Source organism: Temnothorax nylanderi, unplaced genomic scaffold (genome assembly GCF_030848795.1).
Source record: "Temnothorax nylanderi isolate EJ_2023f unplaced genomic scaffold, tnyl_v1.0 TNYL_tig0017_pilon, whole genome shotgun sequence".
NCBI classification, from domain to species: domain Eukaryota; kingdom Metazoa; phylum Arthropoda; class Insecta; order Hymenoptera; family Formicidae; genus Temnothorax; species Temnothorax nylanderi.
The window spans coordinates 445,894-468,792 of NW_027249079.1; the positions used below are offsets into that span (position 1 = coordinate 445,894).

General features: G+C 39.1%; 2 protein-coding genes across 6 annotated transcripts in view; both read right to left on the reverse strand.

The window, feature by feature from the left end:
• The window catches only part of Heph (polypyrimidine tract-binding protein 1 heph), a 384,945-nt gene extending 378,493 nt beyond the window's left edge, over window positions 1-6,452 (reverse strand). For 4 of the 5 annotated variants that reach the window (XM_071698922.1, XM_071698919.1, XM_071698918.1 and 1 more), the window contains exon 1: window positions 5,664-6,451. In XM_071698922.1, the coding sequence (XP_071555023.1) occupies window positions 5,664-5,671 (8 nt within the window). In that variant the 5' untranslated portion in view covers window positions 5,672-6,451. Of the gene's footprint in view, window positions 1-5,663 lie in introns of all 5 variants that reach the window. The other variant, XM_071698916.1, reaches the window with a different exon arrangement.
• A 6,801-nt stretch (window positions 6,453-13,253) lies between these two features.
• LOC139768595 (uncharacterized) lies at window positions 13,254-18,635 on the reverse strand. Its single transcript, XM_071698927.1, has 10 exons — window positions 18,353-18,635; window positions 17,646-18,074; window positions 17,257-17,533; window positions 16,877-17,105; window positions 16,674-16,773; window positions 15,999-16,584; window positions 14,853-15,054; window positions 14,400-14,769; window positions 14,001-14,331; window positions 13,254-13,854 (listed from the first exon to the last, which is right to left on the reverse strand). Exons 2-10 carry the CDS (start codon window positions 17,926-17,928, stop codon window positions 13,512-13,514), a joined length of 2,721 nt encoding a protein of 906 aa, XP_071555028.1. The 5' UTR covers window positions 17,929-18,074; window positions 18,353-18,635; the 3' UTR covers window positions 13,254-13,511.
• Between the last annotated feature and the right edge of the window lie 4,264 nt (window positions 18,636-22,899).

Sequence of the window (22,899 nt, forward strand, 5' to 3'; positions counted from 1 at the left end):
CGGTAATTTTACCGCGACAGGGACAGAAACGCGCTTATGCAACGTAAGAGACCCCCTATCGATGCATCGCGAGCAAATGGCACCAAAGTGCGTCCTAACGCAACGGGTGTTCCAACGTCCCGCGAAAGCTCGTATTTAATAATTCTCGCGAACCGCCTGATTGAGCACCGCCACCAGCCCATCGCAGCTGCATCGATAACGCGCGCGCGAGCGTGCACGCACGCGGCCGCAGTGAAACATAATATCAGATACGAAGATGGGTGGCGAGCCTCTGCCAGTATTCATGCACGTTAATTTAGTCCTCACGCACGTTAATAACGCGGCCGACACTGCATACATAAGATCAACATGACTGGACGACGGTCGACACGAGAGCGATTCTGCATACTCGGGAACATAGTTGAACCTCCATAGTTGAATTTACTGTAAGATTCCTGCTTTCACAAGAATCCGAATTTAATATAACGTCCGGGTTGACCTTCCGAAACGTATAATAGTTTATGCAGGATGGAAACGAATAGAAGAAGGCTACTGTAAAGGGACGGGAATAGAACACAGTATTCTCAACAACCGTTTTAGGCCAGTCAGTAAAGACACTAAAATTCGAAAATTTAACTTTAATTACAAAAGTTTTCAAACTGTGATGGAATATTGGGTAAGTTGAAATAACAATAAATCTCATTTTGCAACCATCCCCGAGGTCCGGAACATGTTAAACATTGCAAAAAAATGTTAATTTATTGTAACTGCGAAAAAAATTGCAAAAGTCCTGCAAATTTAAAGCAATGTCTATTGCAATATTTTCCACAATGTGTTAGATTACCTATTTCGAAGCACGCAACATTGAAATGTTTAACATGCTCTGGATCTCGGGGATGGTTACAAAATGAGATTTATTGTTATTTCAACTCACCCAATATTCCATCAAAGTTTGAAAACTTTTGTAATTAAAGTGAATTGATTGTCTTTAATGACTAGCCTATTTAATGTATTTATATACTACGATACAAAAGAACAGTCCATTGCACGGAAAGAACGCGCGAATCGCGTTAACAAAATCCGCGTTTTTCGGCATAATTTCTTTCTTTACGTACTGTTTACCCTTTACGCTTAATCCTTTTATTGCAGCGTGCGTATGCACACTGGATTGGAAAAGTGATTCAAAGAAAAAAATTATCTAACTGCGCGAAGAAAAAATACTGTTTCGTTAAATTCAATATTTAGCTTAGTCATTCACAGCTTAGACAATGAGAGATCAAGGTCCCAATGACACTGTTAAATATTAAACGATGAAATTTAAACCAATATCTACCTTGATTCAAATAATATTTTGTTATTTTTAACTATCATGTGCATCAAAATTTATTATTTTAACACAAAACAGTATTATTTCTCTATTATTTCTCAGTATTATAACTCCATTGATTTAGTTAAATTAATATTGTTTTAATTAAATGAACGATACATTGAGTAGAAGCAGTGACGACCTATAAAAATGGTTAAAAATGACTCAAAATGAGTATAATTTGACACTATAAGTTTAATAGTAGAAGGTCAAGCGATGTTCAAACCACTTTTTCGATAAGTTTACAATTATATAGAATTATTAAATTAAGAAACTTATTAATGAGTTTTTCCGACAAATAATAATTCTTATACACAATGACATTGTAATATATATATATATATATATATATATATATATATATATATATTAATGTATGAAAATTACATCAGTTATTATTTAGAAGAACCAAAATTCATGGTCGAAAACGTCTTGACGATTAACTGATCAAAATCAATGGCCGTATCGTCATGACGATTATAATGATAGCTAGTAGGGTCGATTAAAGTCTTTACTGCTAATTAGGTTAGTTATTGATTGGCGAGGTAAACGGTTCTTATTCGGTTTGTATAAAGATTATATGAAATGTAGATGGATCTTTAAAACACCGATTCCGACTAAAGCAAGCAAGCTAAAGAGTTCCAAGTTCGCGGAAAAAAAACTGCAATCTAAATCAGTATATATTGACACGGTAAAGACATTATCGCCGACTCATCGGCAATGTGCCAATTCATAATGCGCGAAGTCGTGTCTTTCGCAACGAGACATTTCTACGAAACTACATTCGGTCGTTACGCGTTTCCGCAAGCCGCGTCTTGCGAAAATACGTGTGAAATCTGACACGATTTTGCAAAATGCCCGAATACAGTCGCCTCAGCAGTTCTGGTGCGACAAAAAAATTTGCGAAAATTTAGATTTGCGAGGAAATTCGCGCTATTCGCCATTGTGAGCATTGGCCGACCCACTGCATTCGGATACTTCATGCGGCGGCAGTTTTTTTTTTTTTTTTTTCGACTCATATCACTCGTCAGGACATTAGACGAGAACGAAAGAGGACAACAAAGAGAGGAATCGGATGAAGCGAATCGCAAGCGAGTCATTCCCTGGCGCGGATCCACGCGGTCGCCCGATCGCTGCCAGGCTTCAGCATCTCGCTGCACGTTTCTCAGAGCGATCTAATTCCGACTTCGCGTTGCCCACGTGAAACGAATATAGCGGTCGCCGTGACATAATAAACTCTCTGACGGCGGTACAACGCCGACGGTCAATTCATTACGACGGCGAAACGAGTGGCGACTTAATTAAACTAAGAGCGCTCTCGATTAATTAATTCGCCACGTTTCATATGGCTCGGTGCACGCGTGTGTAAAGTATGCACGGTGATAAGAAAAAAAAATAGCGAGTAATATCACGAGCGAAGGAAGTTCTTATCATCCAGCGATAGGTACGAAATAAAACGCTTGATCGAATCCGAGGCGCCGACGTGACCGTGGGTTGATAAAACCCGTTCGTTTGTTCGCGCGGAAGGAGTTACCACGTGCGCGGTCGCGAATACCGACCGAAGGGTTTAAAGCCCGATGCACGTGGCACGTGACGGTGCGTGACCCGCGAAATCGAGCGCGTTGCCGATTCGCGAGAAAACAACCGTGACACACGCAAATTTCGTCGACGAGATTGCGTGCAAAATCAAGCAGGACTCATGGTGTAAATATATAAGGTGAAGCATTCCCAAAGTTGCGCAGTGGATGACCAATCAGAGATTTGCCTCATCATATTGCTATTTCCATGGCAATGCTTCACCTTGTATATTTACACCATAGGACTACTGTCGTTGTGTATGAATACGCCCTGTGCTACATTGTTATTTCGGCAAGCGAAAGGATTAAATTTTGAAAGCGATCGAAATTCGATAATTTTTCGGGCGGGAGAAAAATGATATAAATGATTCGCGCTAATCGTATTACGTGTCATCGAACGCGCGGTACTTAAATGTACAATTCTTTCGAACGCGCTCCCGTTTAATATCCCCATAATGCGATTTTAAAATCGGCAGCTGCTGAAATCGGAATACCGATTTAGAAGCGAAACGAGCTTTTTATCAAGCGCGATCAATAGAGAATTATATTTTATGTAGAACTGCAGAACTCTAAAACAGGTAGATCGTGTGATAAAACTTTTAACGATACAGCATGTCCTCTTCGCGCAATTCCGTTTGCTTTTTTTCCTTTAGATTCTTTTAGCTCGGTGTTATCCGTATGTTTAGTAATTATTTAGAATTGGAGCTTTCCCCAATTTTAAAGTTTTTCAATTTTTTTTCTTTGCGAGTGTATTTTGTTGTCAAGTTAAAGAATCGTACGGGGGAGATAGAAAAGCTATTTTTTTTGCGAATTTTAGGAACTTCTCAATTAGCGTTATTTTTGGGAGGAGGTAAAAAGATATATTTTAGATAAATATATTTGGATAATATACGATAAACGTGTGTTTAACTCCATACTTCAATATAACAATGAAGTTTAAAGTATAGAGTTAAATATATACGTCAATTAATAACTGTTTGACCTGAAAAAATAGGTAGATCATATATTCTTCGACCTCCCCCGATTGATTATCGGAGTCACAACAAAGCTTTTTGCCAAGACAGCCGCAAAAAAATATCAAAATTGGGAAAAACCTCAATTTTAAATAATTACCATCAAATTGGAACAAACCGCTATTCCGAGCTTGGATTGTTAATAGCCTAATACTACTATTTCTTGTGCGTATATATACACATATTTTTTCCAACTTACAATTAGTAAACTGCGCGCTGAGAAACATTAAAATCCTTTCTCTCCACCCCCCCCCCCCCAGTAATTAAATCAATTCCATTTTAACTTTGATGCTACAAGCCAGTATAAGCCATAAGCATCTAAATAACTACGGAATTTATTGCGAAAAAAATATTACCTCAGCCAGAAATATTAACTAAGCTACTAATTATAAGATCCAAGCTCGGACCATAAATGACATTTTATTCTTATTTGATTGCATATCATAATATCACGGTCTTATTTCTCTTAGTATTAAATAATTACCATTTTCTCTTATACAAACTTCGCGTTATCGGACAATCGAATAAACGCATCGAGAGTTAAATAGACACGAGGGAGGAAATACAAGAAGCCAAAATACAGGGAGAAAGCCCGTTAAACCTGAGCTCACCCTGAAAACGTTGCGGTTTCACGGTGCGCGCTCTATCCGCGATGAAATATAAGTAGAGCGGCGTTACGGGAGCGCGAGCTCGCGCGCGCCCCGGCGAAAAGGACGCCGCCGACGGCGCGGCAAATATACGCCGTCGGACACGTATTGGATACTGTTGCGCGGTGTAATCGAATATTACTCATAAAATGTGGCGCGCGCGCGAAAGCCGAGCGGTGCGCGTAGCTTTCATAAACACGGCTAAAAGCTCCGGGGGGCAGGGCTTGCGCCCGGGAGCCACCACCGGCGGCGTAGCGCTCCACATAAACACCGCGTGACGTACATACGCAGCTTCGATTTCCGCGCCGAGGACGGCTCCGAAAACCCATTCCTGGCGTCACCGATGCGAAGTCGCGCGCTCGCGGCGAGCGACAAACGATCGGGGAATTACCTCGCGGGTTATCAGCGCGCGGTGCGTCGCGTCTCTCGCGCTTAATCAACGCACGGCTCGCGTCTCGCTTTTGTGTTATTGAAGAACGATCACGGAGGAGTGGGTCAAAGGATATTTCTCTTTTTTTTTTTGTAAAAGAGCAAACGCATACGAGCGATATCAGATAGCCGTTATATCGCAATCGTCGGAGATTAAAGGACTCTGGCGTTGCTTAATTAATTTTCCACGGTAGAGCTCTCTTCTTTTTCTCGTTCGCCTCGCCGAACTGCACGCGATTACAGAGCACGGGCAGACGGAGTACCAGCTGCACACGTGTACTCTTACAAAGGCAGAGAGCTGGAAGAGGAACAGAGAGAGAGAGAGAGAGAGAGAGAAAAAGAGAAGTAATGCATAACAAAGAAAAGCTTCCATACCTTCTATCGCTCTTTCTTTCTCTTCCGATAATCTCTCTCTCGCTCCACGTACAATCGCAAATCAATGCATTATCTCTCCCCCTCTCTCTTCAACTCCAATATAGCATTCCGGCATTCCGACATATACCGAGAGTCGAGACTACGTTCTTCCCTTTCCCGTCCATCCATACGTTCGTACATTCGGCTGTCACTCTCACTTCCCTCTCCCGAGCTTTATCTTACGAGTACGACGAAACTATTCCATTTATCATCTATCTAGATCTAGGTGTCGTCTTACCCGTTCATACTGCCGTCAGCTCCCAGCGTCGACGAGCCGGCGCGTTTCCCAGGTCGGCGACGGGCGCGAGGTTAGGTCGGCCGCCAGCACGTCGAATGCCGCACGTCGCTAGGTCGCCGTCGCTCAGCACGGCTGCGTGTGTCAGTCAGCAGGCGGTGAGGAGTGCGCCGCGAGAGAAAACAACAGGTTGCATGCACCACCGCCGCCGTCGTCGTTGGTCGCGAGATATGGCGGAGATACGACGATATCGACGAGAGCGAGCGCGTTACGGACGGGCGGACGGCGGATCGACCGCGGACGCGACGGTGACGGGTAACCACGCGACTAGGAGAAACCGAGCGACGTGACGCGATGCGACGTGACGCGACGTGACGCGGCGCGATGCAGCAGCCCGTCTCCCCCTTGGCGCGTTCCTTCCTTTTCCGTCTGTCTGCCTCTATGCACTCCCTCGAGAGCCTCGACCAGCCGTTGCCAGCCGCGTGGCGAGGGGCCACGAGAAAGGAGCGCGACGGCGACGACAACGATTCCTCCGTCCCGTCGGTCGGATTTTCCGCGACGCGGACGACGAACCCGAATCCGTACCTCACGATTAATTCCGCGAGGACCGCACGCTCGAGGATGCACGCTCGCGATATCCGCCGGCACACGCCCGGCGACGCGGAGGGGGAGGTCTACTACCGTGACAACCTGACAACGCGACCCGTAAACCGCGGAACAGCGAGCGGACACGCGCTAGCACTTGCTTTTCTCGGCGCTGCGCCGGCCGCGAGGTGCATCACAATCACCGTACATCGTTACGCCCGACGCGCGACCCTTTCGCGCACCGTGCCGCCATCTCGCGGCGGCGGAGCGCGTCTCTCACGCGCCGGCGACGTGACGAAATTAAAATAAAGCCGAAAATCACCTCAACAAAGTTAGCCCCCCCAAGTGGATTATTGATACTTTTTTTTTTACCAATCGATTGGTGGTTGATTGGTAGTATTTGGTACCGTATTCAAAACGTTTGGTAGTTTCTCGTTTTTTTAGGAAATCGAAAACAAATTTTTGATCTTCTTTTAGCCCCCCCACTTTGACTGTGGTAATTTTTTTTTTTTTTAATCGATTGGCGATTGATTGGCAGTGTTTGGTACCGCATTAAAAACTTTTGGTGGTTTCGCGTTTCTTTAGGAAATCGAAAAAACAAATTTTTGATCTTCTTTTAGCCCCCCCACTTTGACCGTGGTAAGTTTTTTTTTTTTAATCGATTGGCGATTGATTGGCAGTGTTTGGTACCGCATTGAAACCTTTTGGTAGTTTCGCGTTTTAAAAAGAAAGAATTAATTGTCAACAAATTTTTTGTCAACAATTTTTTTAGCGCCTTCACTTTTACTGTTGGGAATTTTAAATTCTTTTTTACCAATCGTTTAGTGGTTGATTGGTAATGTTAAGAGCTGTAAGTTATTGAAAATTTTATTTTAAAGCCTTTGTGTCCACGATGCTAGAACTGTGTCCGAGTTTCGGTTTAAAGCCTTGTGTACACGATACTAGAAATCGGTCCGAGTTTCGGTTTAAAGCCCGGTGTCCACGATGCAAGAACTGTGTCCAAGTTTCGGTTTAAGCCAATGAAACTGCTACTTTTCTGTAAGAGCTGCAAGTTGATTGGCTTAAACCGAAACTTGGACACAGTTCTTGCATCGTGGACACCGGGCTTAAGCTAATGAAACTGCTGTTTTTCTGTAAGAGCTGCAAGTTGATTGGCTTAAACCGAAACTTGGACCGATTTCTAGTATCGTGTACACAAGGCTTTAGTCAATGAAACTGCTACTTTACTGTAAGAGCTGCAAGTTGATTGGCTTAAACCAAAACTCGGACGCAGTTCTAGCATCGTGGACACAAGGCTTAAAGGCACAGTCACAATGAGAGGAATAAGGAATAAGATAAAGGAATAAGGAATAAGGCATGTTGCATCTCACTTTAATGTACGTGTACTGAAGTGAGATACGACATTCCCTTATTCCTTATTCCTTTATCTTATTCCTTATTTTTCTCATTGTGACTGAGCCCTTAAGCCCCTTGCACAATAGGCGATAGCGACAGCGACAAGGTTGCCGACAAAGCTATACCTTTGTCGGCAACTTTGTCGCTGTCGCTATCGCTATCGCTATCGCCTATTGTGCAAGGGGCTTTATGCTACGCTATGCATTTTGTGTATTATAGCCTTAAGCGGGGAACACGTACTTTTGCATAACGCATAATACGTAAGCATAAGAAAACTGATTGGTATATTTTCTTATGCACATGTGTATGGACCAATCAATTTTCTTATGCTTACGCATTATGCGCTGTGCAGAAGTGTGTGCTCCCCGCTTTAAGGTCTATCCAGACAAACTTACATAGGTGATGAACCATATGCATAAAGAAACGGATTGGTCTATTTCCTTATGCACATGCATATGGACCAATCAATTCTCTTATGCTTATATGTTTATGGGCTTATGCAAGTTTGTGTGGATATAGCTTTTAGCGGGGAGCACACACTTCTGCACAACGCATAATACGTAAGCATAAGAAAATTGATTGGTCCATACACATGTGCATAAGGAAATAGACCAATCAGTTTTCTTAAGGCCATCGCACACAAAATTGCATAGCTTAGCATAAGCGTAACATAAGACCGCTAAACCAATGAGCATCCAGCATAATGTCGCCATATTAATTTACGTAAGATGCTCATTGGTTCAGCGGTCTTATGCTATGCTTATGCGACGTTATGCAATTTGTGTGTGACGGCCTTTATTGTTTACACCATCGTACGTACTAATTAAGCCAATTTAGTCCAAATATAGTACTTAGTGCGCGTATCAAACGGTGGGTGTAAACAAGGCCATTATAATTATGTATGTACTTTTCCAAATTATGAAAATGGTTTTCCAAATTTCTCTAAAAGATTTCCAAATAATTACAAATACTTATTTAAAAAAAAAAAACGATTGTCTGCCAAATATATTGAGGTCTGGATTGCTTGCGATCTAGTAAATTCTAGAAATTCTTCTGAGTGCTGAGTGGTGCAATTATAATAATTTACTAGATTGCAAGCAATCCAACAAATACATTCACCACTGCACTGGCTTAAAACGCGGGCGCATGAGCTGAGCAGCTAAGCCCTAGAGCATGCGCATGTGACCCCAGAGCCTAGTGCGTATACACACTGTACATAGATAGCGGTTGCGCTCCTGAATGCCCACTATGGTCGCGTTCAGCAGACCAAGCCGCTCAGTAGCAGTCGAACGTGATTGGCTCTTAGTTTTAGAACCAACCAATCAACGTAGAGTGTTGATAAGACGAACTCAACAGTTGTGTCTGCTGAACGCGGCCAATGTGTGCAATCGTCACTATACGTAACTGGAATGTTAAGGCTCAGACACAATGACAAAAATAAGGAATAAGATAAATGAATAAGGAATAAGGGAATGTCGTATCTCACTTCAGTACACGTACATTAAAGTGAGATGCAACATGCCTTATTCCTTATTCCTTTATCTTATTCCTTATTCCTCTCATTGTGACTGTGCCTTTAAGCCTTGTGTCCACGATGCTAGAACTGCGTCCGAGTTTTGGTTTAAGCCAATCAACTTGCAGCTCTTACAGTAAAGTAGCAGTTTCATTGACTAAAGCCTTGTGTACACGATACTAGAAATCGGTCCAAGTTTCGGTTTAAGCCAATCAACTTGCAGCTCTTACAGAAAAACAGCAGTTTCATTAGCTTAAGCCCGGTGTCCACGATGCAAGAACTGTGTCCAAGTTTCGGTTTAAGCCAATCAACTTGCAGCTCTTACAGAAAAGTAGCAGTTTCATTGGCTTAAACCGAAACTTGGACACAGTTCTTGCATCGTGGACACCGGGCTTTAAACCGAAACTCGGACCGATTTCTAGTATCGTGTACACAAGGCTTTAAACCGAAACTCGGACACAGTTCTAGCATCGTGGACACAAAGGCTTTAAAATAAAATTTTCAATAACTTACAGCTCTTAACATTACCAATCAACCACTAAACGATTGGTAAAAAAGAATTTAAAATTCCCAACAGTAAAAGTGAAGGCGCTAAAAAAATTGTTGACAAAAAATTTGTTGACAATTAATTCTTTCTTTTTAAAACGCGAAACTACCAAAAGGTTTCAATGCGGTACCAAACACTGCCAATCAATCGCCAATCGATTAAAAAAAAAAAAACTTACCACGGTCAAAGTGGGGGGGCTAAAAGAAGATCAAAAATTTGTTTTTTCGATTTCCTAAAGAAACGCGAAACCACCAAAAGTTTTTAATGCGGTACCAAACACTGCCAATCAATCGCCAATCGATTAAAAAAAAAAAAAATTACCACAGTCAAAGTGGGGGGGCTAAAAGAAGATCAAAAATTTGTTTTCGATTTCCTAAAAAAACGAGAAACTACCAAACGTTTTGAATACGGTACCAAATACTACCAATCAACCACCAATCGATTGGTAAAAAAAAAAGTATCAATAATCCACTTGGGGGGGCTAACTTTGTTGAGGTCCGAAAATCGGACAAGAGCGTCCAATGCGAATCGGTTTTCGTAATTGTTATCTTTTACTACATGGATCTTTTTTTTAAAATTGTCACGCAAGTCTACTTGCGGAAATCCACTTTATCTACAGCCGATAAACGATTCACGACAACGAATCGAGAATAATTTTATTCAATGCAACTCAGAGCTATAATATGCCTAAATAGATGCTCGAGTTAAATTATGCCTAAAGCTATAGCTTTAGTATTCTTATTTCTCTTTTAGTATTCAGTTATAGCGATCGCTATAACTGTTACGTATGTACATACGATGTATGTACACGCAATTTTTTTTTTTTTTTTTTTTATTAGGGAGGGGAAAATGCCTGACGCACACCCGCGTCGGCCGTCCGGCGCGGTAGTGTGGGGCTTGCACCCACTAAAAACCCCTCCCCATCATTCTACAATATTAAGATTTCTAACAATATAAATAGTTAATACATTAATATCTTTGAAAAAAAAAATATATATATGTATATTATTTGGAAATAACTAATTTTTCAGGCTAATTTTTTATAGCTATGCTATATAAACTATTTATATTTAGCTGATGTGCAATTTAAACATAGAACGCATTTTTAAAAAAATTTATCAGAAAACGCAGAAAAAAGATTTAAACTTAGAAGTTTTATTTCAATACTTTGTGTTGCTGTTAATGAGCATGACGTAAAGACCACAATACAATCAAATTTATATTTCATATATATTATATATATAATACTTAAAAAGATCTCTTTTTACAGCTTAGAATATCTTAATTTGAATTTAAATAAAATAGATAGAATTAGATTTCCATCTTCAACATCAACAGATATGAGATAGGACTGCTTTGTTTCCAATGCTACGTCATCTACATATTTCGGAAAACCACATATCAGAGGTAATAAGTTAGATTTTCATAGATAGTATTGATGCAGTTAAAGTTTTATATCAAAATTTCTAACTAAACCATTTGACATGATAATATATCGATGATATATTACGTTTGAATATTTCCGCCAATGGCTGCCGAGCCATAGTTACAATAGGCGGCCGATAAGTGGCGGCGGGGTCACTTGTGAAATGATTAATTTGTTAATTTTTCAATAAAAATGCAATAAATCATTCAAATAATGATGGAGCAATAAGGAGCAATTAAGGAGCAATCGTTCTATGCCGGATTTAGTTGCATAGAGTTATTAGAAATATGTTTTTGAGTGAAAGTTATAAATTTTACGTTTTTTTTAAATATCTTAAAAAATAATCATTTTAAAAGGGGAGCAATTGTTGATTCTGAGGGAGCAATTAGGGAGCAATCGTTTGAGCTATAGTTTATTTAAAAATATGAACTTCCAGCGCCAACTTATTTCCGGTCATAAAATCGCGTAAGGACGTAAAACGTAAGCATAAGAAAATCGACGAATCCCAATCAAGTATTGTGCTGTCCGTAACCCCAGTAGGGGAAAATACTCGATTGGGATTGATCGATTTTCTTACGCTTACGTTTTACGTCCTTACGGCATTTTATGTGTGAAGACCTTTACCGATAGAGACCTGGCATTTCACGAAAAAGTTGTAAAAGAGACATATATACTACGTTTATGCGAGCTTTAATTCTGTAATAACTTATGATAATTCACTCGTTTACCCGGAGTGAATTATCATAAATTACTACAAAATTCCGTTTACGCGGAAGAATTATTGGCCGCGTTCAGCAGACACAACTGTTGAGTGTCGTTTTATCAATACGTACGCTACGTTGATTTGCTATACCTTTGTCGGCAACTTTGTCGCTGTCGCTATCGCTATCGCTATCGCTATCGCTATCGCCTATTGTGCAAAAGGCTTAACGCTCGCGTAAACATAGTAATAATTAGATGACGTCACATGTACCGTTTGCTGCCCAAGCTCAACAAGAGCATTTGCGCGCGAATTCGGCGCGATAATCGGTGACCATTTTCTCCATAGAGACTTTAACGGGCGCATGCTCCGCGCGCGGCTTCGCAAACTTGTTCAATCGAATTGTGTGCAGCGACGATTACGTATCATATTATTTGTGAGAGTTTGGAAATTCGCTTTAATCGGTGAATGAAATCTTGAAATAAATATTTAATGACAGCAGCGAGAAAAGAAATCATTCCGAGAAATAGACGAAGACGATTCATCATTTTAAGATAGTACAATCGAACTGCTGATTAATTTAATCATTGATAAATTTGTCAAGCAATGTCTGCACTATTCTGTTAATTTATATACATGGGATTTATCATGAAAAAAAAAAAATAGGAATAATTTTGCTTTCAATAAAATTCTGCCAATAAAATTAATTATCGATTAATTTACCAAATAATACTTTTGTCATTTTGCAAATGTAGATAAAACTAATTTTTTGTTGTTTAACATATGGACAGAAAAGATTTGGAATAATACAATTAAACATTTGTTTTAATTCTGCCAGTTGATTTATTAAATAATACCTGTACTATTTTATTAACATATCGAATTATTAACTTTTTTTTAATATATAGAAAATAGACCAGAAATAACAAATTATATAGTTAGAAATTTAACTTTAAGCAATTCTGTCGGTTGAATTAATCGCCGATTAATTTATCAAGTAATATCTATACTATTTTGTTAACCTAGATAGAATTAATAATATTTTGTCGTTTGATATACATTATATAAAAAAAATTACGAATGACAAATCTATATAGTTAGAAATTTTGCTTTAAACAGTTCTGTCGATCGCAAAGCACATTAAATCGAAACAAGGAAACAACATTTTAAAGAACTTGCCAATTCAATTTAAAAGTAAAAAGTTTCATGGAAGAATGACTGCAGACATGGCTCATGGTCTGCAAACTGAGACTATCGTGTGAAATTATTTTTGCAATTCTACTGGATTAAAAGTGCAAAACGAAAATTTCAGTTTGTCAGAAATAGGTTTGGGTTTGGATAGATTTTTTTCAGGGAGGAAGTGCAGGGGGAAGGGTGGAGGCCCTCTCCCGCCCACTTTTAATATTTTTTAATACTATATACAAGAATCATTTTTAAATTCTTATTTATTTCAAATAATTTTGCGCACTTTTACATCACTACGCATGCTTTCTCTGGTATGTACTTGCCGATATAGCATATATTTCTTAACCCGAAAATTGTCACTTTTAGTACTTTATCTTTATAACTTTCGTTCTACTTGAGAGCGACGATTTTAACTTATATATTCGAATTTAACACATCAAAATACATAATATATTGTTAAATTTTAGCCAAATCGGTAAGGAAGCCACTTTCCTTCACATTCACAGCCATTCCTTATCATCCTCATATATTCCCTTTTGATATTCAAGGATGGACACGTGTGGATATTTTTCCTTCGCCTGAGCAACGAACGCCTGGCTATCACGCATGTCGTCGTCGGACCATTTCCGCCTAACATAGATTGTTTGCAGTTTAGGACACTGCTCGAGAATTGCGAAACTAGACATATAATCCAAGTATATTTGTCTTAAGTTTTTACACAGTGTCAGTTCTTCAACGCAATTGAAAATCATATAGGAATCTATCAAATTGACTTCTTCTAAGTATTGACAGGAGGAAAACAATTTACATAAGCTATGCTTATCGATTGTCGAATCTTTGTTCCTGTAACAAAAGTCATATTATTATGCGGTTTTTCAATCGCAATAAGAAAAACAACATAACTGTTTCATGATGTTTGCAAGAAATTTAAATACACATTTTGATAGAGAATAATATGTGTTTTAAAAGAAAATCTAGCACACACGTACATATTCATCATTGTCAGTTTTCGTAAATTCTTGCATTCGGCGAGGGCATGAATACCTTGCGATGTAATAATATTGCCCGTTAAATCTATTATTTCCAAGTCTGGACACGAATCTCTTAACTGTATTGTAATTGCATCCAAATGTAGCGAATCACCACACATCGTCTTCAAATTTAAATCACGCATCCGGCAAGTTTTTTGCAGTATTTTGCAAAGAGATTCAGTTCTTATACGGGTCCATTCAAGGTCTAATTTCTCTAGAAATTCTAGATTTTCGAGACTCGAAACTTCTTGGTCCATTTCCTCCAGAGTACAATAACTGAGATCCAATACTAAAAAAAGTATATGTTAGTCATGTACAGTTTATCTGTAATCTTAACAATCATATTTATTTATGTACCTTTCAATTTTTTGCATATCTCTGAAATTTTTAATAGAGATAATTCGTCAACAAAATTGCAGTCACTTAATCGTAAGTGCGTTAAACAATCGCCGCAACTCTGAAGAAAGTTTATGAAATCCGGAGCAGAAATGCAGCTGTTTGTAAGATCCAACTGTTGTAAATATTTACATTTGGATGCAAAATAAAACAGAATTTTATCATGACAGAAGGATGAATCCTTAGAGTATACTTTTTTTAAATTTCGTAAGTTCAAACATTTGAAGAGAAAAGGATCCTGTGTTAAATTATTGAGGCGTTTATTTACTTTGCTCATACGGCAAAACGACCTCATATCCAAGTATTTTAATATTATTAGTATTATATCATCCTGCAAAAACAAAATATAAAATTTTAATACATGAGATTATATTATAATAAATTATTACGAAAAATAAACTTCGAATATTTTACAGGAAGCACAGAAAAACTGTCAAGTTGCTCCTTGGATTCTCCCGAAGAGAGTTTGATATCTTCTATAAATTTTACATAATTCCAATGATTTCTTAATAAAGGGTGATCTGGGTGATATCCCTGTTTAGAAGATGGCATATCTTCCTCCCGAGATACTTGCTTGTGTGCGAGCTTGCTCTTGTGAAAACTCGTTGCTATGTCGCTGCAAATAACATTGAAACACAAATTATTTCATTGTTAACACTGCGCGGACAGCGTGTTTTTAAAAGCGTTTCTATTTTACAAAAAATCTATAAAAATTCATTGTATCATCTTTAAAATTTCAAAAAGTGATTTCTACATAGGCCGGAACTGTTGCAATTTCTTTTTTAAGTGTCGAAACGTCAGGAGAAAACTGTAAAATGCGAGTTTTGATAAATAATAGCATATTTTTTTAATGTGTGGCTAAAAAAAAAGTTGTTCAAGGGTTTTATAGTTCAATAATGGTACTTGAAAGGAAAATACACGAAGAGAACCCGCTCAAAAAAGTTGAATTATTGAAGCACTTGAGAGCACTTGAAAATTGGTAATTTCGGTATACGGAAAAAATGAGATTTGAAGACAAAAGCAATGTTATTTTTTTGGAAAAGGTTACTTCTTATTTATTATTTATAAGTAGGATCAATATAAAAAAAAACATTAAAAACGCGTAAAATGCAAAATTACTTACTCGTGGACAAAATTAACGAGGTAGAGCCAGTAATGCTAGACGGCAGACGGAATAGCATGCTACAGCATGTGAAGGGCACGGCTGTGCAAGGTACAGCGACGCACAAGCTCCACCATCTGTGTAGCCGACACGCCGAGCGTAACATGCTGTTCCGTCTGCCGTTTAACATCCGAGGTGGACACCCTGGGTCTTTGAAGGCACACACTTGCATACACTTTGATTGCTCGGTATCGCGAACTGTCGAACCTCAATGCCGCTTGGCAGTTACATGCCGACTATCACCAAGTTTTTTTAGGGAGTAGAGCCAACGTAAGCGCTGAAGTCATTCGCGTGGGAATTATAAATGAAAAATCGACTGTGCCTTAAAAGTCCCACAGTGTCCGCGCAGTGTTAAGAAAATAAAATAAGATTACTTAATGTCGACAAATATATAATACCTTTTATAAATAAAGCAATATTTAGGAAATTCTTTTTGAAGATCAAGTATATCCAAGTATGCATTTTCATAATCACGTGTTGTATTGTTAGGATCAGACAATACAGAGGAATGCCAAGCTGGCAAAGATTCTGTATCTTCAAACTTGTCTATAATTCTTGAGAATTGTTCACAACAACGTGAAGAACACAATCTCTCGGAACAACAATGGCGTTGTGCCCGAATCCGGTGTAATAGATTAGTTATATTCTTATTATCTTCAGGATTTTTAGGAAAAATCAATTTTGATGTACCGATCAGCATCACAGCATCTAGCTGTGTGCAAGAGTTGGATATAAATTGTAATCTGAGCATCTTGGTTTTAAAATTACAAGATCGTAACGGCGGAGAAAATATCCGTGATTCCGAACGTCTACGTTTGATTGGATAACAACGTTCGTAGAATTGAGGCGGTCCAACCCATAATACAAAGGGGCACCGACTCTCATCTTCAGAATCTTGAGCCCAAATTTTAGTTACGTTCCCAAAATTATATACTTCATATATAGAGATTCTGATTGGATATACAGCTTCATGAAACTCGAGATCTTCAAAATAAAAAATTTAATTATAACCTTTCCTGAACGCAAACATTTTCCTTAACAATATCTTATTTATCAAATCAATTGTTACATACCAATATGATGAAAATAATAATCTTTTTCATCCTCTGGTACAAAAGTATATGGCACTTGTTTCTGCCATGGAGATATTGAAATATCGAAATTATACGTCTCCTAGTATTAAAGAGTAAAAAAAAATACTGACTATTACCAAATGTTGTAGCATAAATTAGATTTTGCGATTATATACTTTTTACAGAACAGAAAAAACACATACCAAAAGAAAATCTTCATGGCTTGGAAAATTGCTAGGTATTCCAATTATATTCTTACGAATATTACTTATGCTAGCAGTATTCTTACAGTTCTTTGTGGGTATATTGCTATCCTTCACAAATTGATATATGAAATCAACATAATCCTCTCCTACCGCTACTCTGTCAGTATAAGGATATCTGACATCATTTTCGCAATGTGAGGAATGATAATTGGATGTCATATTCTCTCTTAAAAAAGATGGAAAATATAAAGTATAATGGTAAATATGCAGAATAGTGGCCTCCTCACCGATTTCGCTGAACTTAGGCTTAATCGACGCGTTTTTGCACAAAACGATCGATTAGGGCGTCTCACCAATTACATCAACTTTGGACTTACTTGGAGCTGACGTTGTGCGCGTGTACCGCTTGTAAATGTTCCTCTTTTTCCGCATGTAGCCGTTTGAGTTCTTGCTCCATCTCAATGATGTTCTTACGGCTTTCGGCAGTTTCTTGGGTGGCGCTTTTTATGAGTTTCGACACGACGCTTTCTTCAAGCGCCAGTTCCTTATTAATATTTTGCACCCCGTTGTTTCGCTCCGCTTGCCGTAAGGTGTTGGAGTTGGATATTACATGATTAAGCTCTTCAGATGTTTTCCTTTCATCATTTTGGATATCTGTGCGGGTAAAATAAGAGAAGAGTTACAGACTCACACGAAAATTTATAATTTGCGACAAAATATTTGCGACATAATTAACGCAACGGTTCACGTTGCGAAAAGCTCTTACCCAACATCCTTTCGTATATCGCTTTTAATTTATTACGCTTTTCGTCATCGATTTCAGAACAAGTATCGAAATCTTGTAAAACTTGCTTGAATTCGTCTAATAATAATGCCATGGCAAATCTAATTTTTTCTCGAGCTTGTTCTGCCATTTCCACTCGTTCGTGCATAATTGCAATTTCTCCTAAATTCAAATTTAATTTTTCCGTCCTGTCTCTGAGTTTGTGATATTTCTCCTCGAGTGCCTCATGCTCCTCGGGACACGTTATGCCGAGTTCTTGACTCATAAGGGCCAGCCGCAGTTCCTGAACCAATTTGTTCAAGCGATTGATCTCCGCTACTTTCGGATCTTGATTCACGATCGGCTTGTTCTTTATCTTGCGCGCACGATCGGCATATCTCAACGTACTAAGAGTTTCATCTTAATTATAATCTGCAAATCGATTTTTCATAATGAAATACGTTAAGATACGAGTGGGCGCAGCTCTAGTTAGACAGATAAACGGACAGATTGGACAGGAGAAATTAGCATGCGAATACCAACCGGCTGGACTGACCGATATATATATATATATATATATACATATATATTGAGCATAACGCGCGTAACGTTATCACTCCTATCGCTATTTAGCCATGTTTGTTGCATTTATACATTTTGCTGTAGTAGCCTCCAACATGAAGTAATATTGTATTTGTAAGACAGCTTACCTTTAGGGTCGGTCTCGACTATCGAGTGCTTTCGCAGTTTTCGCACGGAGCGTGACAGAACGTGACAGAATCAGACAGAACTAAGGAACGAGCTAAGTACGTATTCGAAGAAAATTCTACCGGTCTCGTACACAAGACAATGCGAGTGCGAGGTGCGAGGTCGTGCGAGGGTTCCCGGCTGTTTACATACTGTTGACGCGAGATACGGACGTATATACATAGGCCTAGTTTACATCGATCACTTGATACGCGTATTAAATAGTAAATAACTAGTAATCTAGTTTGATTATTGGCTGATCAGTTCAAATATACTATTTGATCGCGTATTAAGAGACCGGGGCTAAACAGTCTGGTTTTTTTCGGTGCCGATTTTTATCAACAAAATAAATAATTTCAGTTAAATGTGGTATACCACTGTAAAGAGTGAACCTTTAGCTACAAAATTTATTAAGGAAATTTTTATCTACGTCGCTTTGTTTAACCGGTATAGAGCAAAAACGACAACGGTGGAAAAATTGAAATCTCAAAAATGCCGGGGCTAATCGGTCCCCCCCCCGGGGCTAATCGGTCACACTGCATTTTCAATACATATACGTACATCTAATCCTGAAAAATGATAGGATACATTTGAATAATTGTTTTTTAAGAGAAAAATATAAAAATTTATTTAAAATTTTTATGCGAAACATTATTAAAAAATAATTATTTTACCTATTCCATAAAACAATTTAGGCACGTGAATACAGAGGTTAACCAAATCGTAAACTCCCCAACGGCACGTCACATTGTCAACGCGGGCAACCACGGGGAACACGCGTGACGGCGTTCCCCGGTGCCATAGGATCAGCGCGGACCCTCGAGCAACATAACCAAGCCGCGTTTCTCGCGGGGGAGCGATAAATAGCGACAGGGGGGTTGGAAAAGCTCGCGGTGGAGCGCGACCATTTTACTGACTCGACGGCGTCCTCGCGCCGATTCCTCGACGCGCCGACGACGACGACGACGACGGCCACGACCACCACGACGACGACGGCCACGACCACCACGACGACTACGGCCACGACCACCACGACGACGACGACGACGACGACGACGACGACGATGACCACCACCGACACCACCACCACTACAACGGCGGCGACAATGACGCCGAGACGATGCGGCGAACGCTGGACGATGCGGTCGCACGCGCGACTGTCACTGACACAAGGACCAACAACGACAATTTACCGCGGTCGGGAGTCGGGACGATCTACCGCGCGCGCGGCATGTCAACTCTCGCACGGAAATCGCGGGATCTCAGAGCCGTGCCGTGCCTCGCCGTACCTCGCCGACGTGCCGTGAGCGCGAGCGATCTCGAAAACAACGGCCCGCCATCTTTTCGGTCGGCCAAAACACCCGTTTTGCGACGATACGTGCGTACCATTTCCCTCTTACACAAACTGACGCACGTGCAAGGGAAGACAGAATCACGCTCGAGGGAAACCTAACCTGAAATCGCCGTGAGCTGAAGTCGTGCGCCCGACGCGCCACAGTGATGAGATTAGCCCGATTAGCCCCGGGTGCTTGTAGACTGATTAGCCCCAAACACAAGTTTCAGGTTTGATCGCCCATGAAATATTAGACATCAACGATAATGAAAAAACTACACTGGATTCGTGTTCAGCATGCATTACTCTTTATAATCACGTACTTCGAGATTTGGAGAGCAAATATTATTGCAGATATTACAAAATTTCCACGCGCAGAAAATTTCACTTTCACCTTCCGAAAACACGTTTGCCCTCGTAAAAATCATAACACGGCAGGTAACCTGCCGAAACTCCGTTGGTCACATGGGTACCATAAGCAGCGTTTACAGTGTTAATAGCGAGTTCGCACAATATACAGGTTTCGAGATATTTGATTAGACGTATTTACCCCGTAGACTTTTTAGCCCCGGTCTCCCCTACTATTTGATCGCGTATTAAGAGATCGGTGTAAACTAGGCCATAGGCTGCGTTCGGGGAGCGCGCTATTAGCGCTATTGCATCGTTCTATCTTTATCGCTCATCAGGTGTAAAACAAGGATAGAATAAGCAAATAGCGCTAATAGCGCGCTCCCCGAATCCAGCCGTACATAGATTCGTCGTATGTACATACTATGTGAAATAGGTGCTTTCCATTTACATCAAAACTCAGATAATTCTCACTTGTGACGTCGTTCTATCCTTTTTGGCAATTAATGAATAATAAAGACAGAATGACATCACAGGTGAGAATTATCTGAGTTTTGATGTAAATGGAAAGCAACTTATATAAGCAAAAAATATGCGTGGCGTCATTTCATGCGCGCGCTGGATTTTTAAAACGCTATAACTGTACAAAAAATGGACGTAGCAACTAGCAACGTACAACAGATAATGGGCACGTTCAGCAGAACAAACCGCTCAGTAGCGATCGAACGTGATTGGCTCTTACTTTTAGACCGAGCAAATCAGCGTAGCGTGTTGATAAGACGACACTCAACAGTTGTGTCTGCTAAACGCGGCCAATTGATTTTTTGCGTTTTGCATTCTGCAGGTATCTAGGTATGTAAATTGTTGGAATTGAATGATAATTCTCGGAATTCTTGGAAAATTCTTGAAATTTTATATAGTGCAATCTCCTTACCGATTATTTTCTCCTGATATCTTTTCGATTTTCAAAATTCTAAATTTTTGCGACTAGATCTCTCAAATTCTCAGGATCGCGATTTTTTGAATTCTTGGAAATTTAAATAGTACCTCGATCTTTGCCGATTATTTTCTCCTGATACTTTGTCGATTTTTGAGATTCTTTATTTTTGCTACTCGAGTTCTTACCGAATTCTCGGAATCGTGATTCTTGAAACTCTTGAGAAAATTTTAGAATTTTAGATTGACTTTTTTGCCGATTATATCCTCCTAATACTTTTGTCAATTTTCGAGGTTCTTAATTAATTTTTCGCTATTTGAAGTCATAAAGTCAGTTATTTTTATAACGATATCCTGTAAATTTGAAAATTTTTCATATTATCAATAATTGATAGGTTATTCTGTATACTTATATTTATAATTACTTATCAAACTGTTGATATGGTTATACTATATATAAAATACGCGCAGCGATTATTATGGTGTCAATGCCGATAACTTATCATGATTTGGTTATTCGCGACAATAAACAATAGTTTACCAATTGTCAGTAAAAGAAAGAAACAAATTTTGATAAATTTCAGATAAATTGAAATACAAAGGAATTAAATATATTATATAAGTTAAATGATAAATTAGTCTATTTTTCCTTTACATTTTTACAAATTTCATTATCATATTATCGATATTTGATAACCAAACAGCAATGTTGGTAATTATACGGCAGCACGTATACATTGTATAATCACCGGAAATAAATTGGCGCTGGAAGTTCATATTTTTTAATAAACTATAGCTCAAACGATTGCTCCCTAATTACTCCCTCAGAATCAACAATTGCTCCCCTTTTAAAATTATTATTTTTTAAGATATTTAAAAAAAACGTAAAATTTATAACTTTCACTCAAAAACATATTTCTAATAACTCTATGCAACTAAATCCGGCATAGAACGATTGCTCCTTAATTGCTCCTTATTGCTCCATCATTATTTTAATGATTTATTGCATTTTTATTGAAAAATTAACAAATTAATCATTTCACAAGTAACGCTTAAAAAGTGACGATAAAAAGTTTATTGGCTACCGCGTCGCTTCTTGCCGCGCGGCAAGCGTTTCCGCGTCCTGTGTGCGTGCAGAAGCCATTAGAAATAGGGTGGCAAGAAGCGACGCGATAGCCAATAAACTTTTGGTTCTTAGGGAAAAGCTGCACGTTGATTGGCTATTGCGTCGCTCCTTGCAGCGCGGCAAGCGTTTCCGCGTCCCGTGTGCTGGAGCCATAAGTAGAGACCCTCTAATCAGAGTTTGGCCATACGGTAGCAACTTTTGATTAGTTCGTCATTTCTTGGCAAAAGCAAGGAAACAGAAAGAGAAAGGAATATAAGAAAGAAAAAGAAAGCGATATGAATGTATATCCTTCTCTCTCGCAGAATTTTGCTAGAACTGTCAAGTTTTAAGCAAGCGAGAAATAGTTATTCTACCGAAAATTAATAGAAAATGTTGACTAAACTCTTTGAGATATAGTTATGAACAATAGAGCAAATTTGTGACTGATAATATATCGATATGATATATTACGTTTGAATATTTCCGCCAATGGCTGCCGAGCCATAGTTACAATAGGCGGCCGATAAGTGGCGGCGGCGTCACTTGTGAAATAATTAATTTGTTAATTTTTCAATAAAAATGCAATAAATCATTAAAATAATGATGGAGCCACAAGGAGCAATTAAGGAGCAATCGTTCTATGCCGGATTTAGTTGCATAGAGTTATTAGAAATATGTTTTTGAGTGAAAGTTATAAATTTTACGTTTTTTTTAAATATCTTAAAAAATAATAATTTTAAAAGGGGAGCAATTGTTGATTCTGAGGGAGCAATTAGGGAGCAATCGTT